This window comes from Populus nigra, chromosome 9, assembly GCF_951802175.1.
Source record: "Populus nigra chromosome 9, ddPopNigr1.1, whole genome shotgun sequence".
Lineage (NCBI taxonomy): Eukaryota > Viridiplantae > Streptophyta > Magnoliopsida > Malpighiales > Salicaceae > Populus > Populus nigra.
Genome location: NC_084860.1, coordinates 4,697,082 through 4,701,757, shown reverse-complemented (window position 1 = coordinate 4,701,757; position 4,676 = coordinate 4,697,082). Strand labels below are relative to the sequence as shown.

The window sequence follows — 4,676 nt, the reverse complement described above, 5'->3', positions numbered from 1 at the left end:
AAAGATAATAAATAAAAGTTACTATAAAGATTCGGCTCGACAATTTTTAAAATTAATTTTCTATCTTAATTCCTGCCTATAAAGGTTCCTTTTAATGCGTGATTAACTAAACTGTAATTAATTTTTGATATTTCTAAAATTAGCTATTTCCTTCCAAAATCTTCAAAGCATTCATTAAAATTTATATTCTTTTAAAAAAAATTTATATTTATTTAGTAAATGTTTAATATATATTTATATTTAAATTAACAAATTCCTTCGAAAAAATTGATGAACTAACCCAGCTATAAACTAAAAGTAGGGCAGCCATTAATGAAGAAGACCCACACCCGCGGCCTCTCTTCCCTTAAAAATGTGAACCCACACGCATATCATGGGCCCAGGTTTAGTGTGATCCACCAGGGAATGATAATGAGTACATGTATTATGTCATTATGTGCATATCTAGAACAAATATTTAAATTCTAGGTAAATAAATTAGATATTTATATTTAATTTATTGGGTTTTAAATATCCATTTTGAATATTTATTATCTAAAAATTATTTATTATCAACATAAAATAAAATAAAAGTGATATAACAAACAAACAAGGCTACGTTAGGACTTGATCTCCTCCAGATTGGGTCTTCTGATTAAGAGCTGACATTAATTAGCAACACTGGCAGCCGACTAACAATCAACCCACAAAAAGAAAAATTAGAATATAGCTATAAATAAAACAAAATTTCATTTTAATAACATTACATTAAATTATAAAATACTTTATTGTGGTGATGAAATCATGGTTCACCATCTCAAAACAAAAATAGTTAAAAATAAAATTTTGGTTTCTTTGAATTGAAAATTATATATTTTAGTTAAAAATTTTGTTTTATTTATAAATCCGTCTCTAAGTTTCAGCGAGGAGATAGAGTAATAAAAAACAACGGAGAAAAAAGAAAATGTTCATTGGCCAAATTTTGATGACAAAAAAAATCAATTTTAATGTTAAAGTGTTACTCTTAACAAGAAAAGTATCATTGAGTTATTTTTTATCTTATATATTGCTAAAACAGTAAATTAGGGTTGAGAGATATTTTGTTTTTAATTTAATTTTGTATTTTTTGAACTGATTTTTTGAGTTCAGGAATTAGTTCATTGATGTTACAAAAGTGATTTTTTAGGTGTTTTTATATGAAAAATGTTTAAATTTTAATTTTTTTTTTGTTCAAAAACCCCTGTCCTATTTTTTCGCTGTCTCTTTGATATTGATCAGAAAACTAAATTTACAGATAACATGTTATATGCTTATTTTCAAAACATAAATTGGACGAACAATGCATTTGTCCAATTTTTTTTAAAAAAAAAAAAGAAAGAAAAACCTCGTTGCATGGGCCAAGGCTAATTTTCCATGGGTCAGGTGTTTTGTGCCTTCCAAGCCTCTCATCTTGTCTATATTTTACTTTGTTTTTTCTGGGTTTTTATTTAATTAAAATTTAATTATTAAAATTTAATTAATTTAAAATATATTATATTATTGAATACTTAATTTAATTAAGAATTTTATTTTAGATATTATTTTATTTAATATCATTCAAATTCTACTTTATTGCCAAAATCGATTACAATATTTTTTTTACAATAGAAATATATTTTCAATGTCTGAATCTGAATATCAAAAAGTCAGCTAATCATAAAACCCAAGTTGTTCCTTTTTTCACTAAGTCAGATGATCATAAAATCTTTATTTCTTTGCTTCCATGATTGAAAATAAAATTAGCACAATATTCCATACTACAGTCTTGAACTTCAAGTCCTTTTTTACAGGCCAAAGAATCATGAAAGTGGTCGTTTCTTTGCTTTGAAAATTGAAACAATAAGAGGAGAACAACATTCCATATACACACAAGCATATCTTGTAAGTGATGTGGACCTCCCTTGTTAAAAAAAACAATAAATTAAAAAATCTACATGAAATTATTTGTCATATATCAATATAATTTATCATAATATAATTTCATGTCAACCGATCATCTCAATAGTTTGCTAGTATTCTACATCTCTCTCTTTTTTATTATTATTATTATTATATGTTAATAACAAAAACATTCGGCGGCAACGAGCTGTCACTTGTCAACGATTATCCAATAGAAGAAGGTAACGTATCCTTGCTTAAAGGGTTTTCATAATTTAATTTCAAGATATTGGTTTAGATTTCTAAAGATAATCGAAGGATATCTTCATTGCAGGGAAAGAAAAGAAAAATTCCAAGAAAAGAAAACGAGTCCCTTTTCACGGGTGATTACCAAATCGATCTCCATTCAATGACAAAATTAACAAATTAAGATGAAGCTTGTTTGATATTATATTTTAAATAAAACTAGATAAAATTATATATATTTTTGAATCGTTTTAATATATTTATATTAAAAATAATATTATTTTAATATATTTTTATAGAAGGAAGTTTCTTCCTCTTGCCCTGAACAAAGTTCTCATCGTCATCTCCTAGTCCTAGAGATAGCAAATCTTTCTAGACCGTATTAGTTGGCTCAAAGGGTGGAGGTTGCATTTATTCGAAATTGCTAATGAATTTATTACATTTAAGAAAAGTCTCTAAAATTGTTCAAAGTCGGTTAGTGTTGAAAGAGAAATGTAGCAACGCACGACCGTCCAAAGAGAAATGCACTCAATACAACAGTTAGGTTTTATTTGATAAATACATAATTGAATTGTATATACATCTGCAGAAAAAAAATACTTGACAAAAGTCAAACTTGGTGCCCCTTCAAAAATTGACTTTTTCTTCGTAAGACGCCATGGCAATCAAGCACATACCTCAATCTCCAAGTTGTTTAAAATAGTAGCTACTTGGACGATAGTAGGCCTACTCTTCCTGGAATTGCTAACACAAGCTGAAGCAACCTTGGCCAATCTGATAATTGGCCTCATATCAGAAGGCATTACAAGTCTAAGATCCAAAAGCTCACTAAACCTCATTTGTTTAATCAAAGGCAATGCCCATCTAACAAGTAACCCTTCCTCGGCTCTCCTTCCACTCAACAGCTCCAACAAAACCACACCAAACCCATAAACATCACCTTCCTTGCAAGCCTCCCCCCTTCCATTCCTCCAATGCTCATCGTCCACATACCCCGCAAGCCCCCTCTTTTCATAAGGTGCCAATGAAGATAGCCCATAATCACTAACCCTAGCACACAACTTGTCATCTAGTAGAACATTTGATGCCTTGAAACATCCATGAACAATATTCGGTGCCATCCCGTGCAAGTATTCGAGTCCTCTAGCCGCCCCGGCTGCGATACTCAAACGCCGGCTCCAGTCCAATAATGATGACGCCCCATCAGAATTCTCATGCAAATAATAATCCAGACTCACCGCACTAACAAATTCCATTACAATGATTCTCTCACCAGGAGCCTGAGAGAATCCTAGTATAGGCACTATGTTAGGATGCCGAGCCGAAGAGAGTGTTTTCAGTATCGAAGTGAACCCAAAACCAGCATTACTCAGAACAAGAGAAGGGTGTATTCTCTTAACAGCAACCGGCTTTTGATCGCTTGGCAATACAGCTGCATACACAGTGCCTAAACGACCGGTGCCGATAATTCTTCGATGATTGAACCCTTCAGTAGCTTCATCAATATCTGTTAATGGATACCCCTGTGCAGAAATCTTGGCGGCTGGAAGACTTTCTTCAGATTCTATCGGTTTGATCTTTCTACAAAAGATTGTCAGGACCAAACAAAGAATGACAACAGATGCTGCAAGAAGAGACAAGATAAAATAATAAGCAACTTCCTGGCTGGATTTCATATTTTGTGATCTGGGCTATAGTGTTTTGCTGTTTTGGACTATATATGATATTGATTGGTAATTTGAAATTACTGTATATGATCTCTCTGGAGGCAAAGAAGGTTTGTGCGGGGAAGATGGCTTCTCTATAAACTGCTGCACGAAGAAATGATCATTTTATATGGGGATTGATTTCATGTTTGTGAGGGCTAGTTTAGAAAGTGAAACAGAAAAGTTAGAGAGGAAACGAGGTATCTAAATATCTAATGTGCGTATGCTTTGAAAATTGAGATTTTTTGGTAGGAAATTTGGAAACCTATCCCCTTAGTTTAGTTGCGTTGGTTCACGGTTGGCTGCCGTCTACTTTGTACCTTTTTCAATTAAAGACCGGTTAGCTTTTAAGTCAGGGTTTGTTTCATGGTTTGACCTAATTTTTAAATTATTTATTTATTTAAAATAAATTTTTAAATTATTTATTTATTTAAAATAAATTTTTAAATTAATTTTTAAAATATTATTTTTTATAATTTTAATGTAATGATATCAAAATTTAAAAAAATATCATTTTAAAAATCATTTCAATATATTTCAATTAAAAAATATTTTTAAAATGTAATCTACCTTTTATTTATAATTATATACAATCTCATTGTTTATTATTCTTTTTGTCCAAACATATAATTCTCTTGCATTCTATATTTATTTTTTTGAGTATTAAAACTTTTAATATACCTTAACTAAAATAAATTGTATTGTTTTTTTTTTTTTTGTATGTGGTTCTTATGGCCTTATGATATTTCTATTTCCATTAGTGTATCTATGAAGAATCGCTACGATAAACAAATCCTAATTTTTCAAGTTAAGAACTTGATATGAAGG

The 4,676-nt window shown here is 30.1% G+C and overlaps 1 protein-coding gene across 1 annotated transcript; it reads right to left on the bottom strand.

Annotated features, from left to right (window-relative positions):
- Window positions 1–2,670: 2,670 nt before the first annotated feature.
- LOC133703322 (serine/threonine-protein kinase-like protein ACR4) lies at window positions 2,671–4,149 on the bottom strand. The gene has a single exon (XM_062127789.1). The coding sequence runs from the start codon at window positions 3,816–3,818 to the stop codon at window positions 2,808–2,810; it is 1,011 nt and encodes a 336-aa protein (XP_061983773.1). The 5' UTR covers window positions 3,819–4,149; the 3' UTR covers window positions 2,671–2,807.
- Window positions 4,150–4,676: the final 527 nt, after the last annotated feature.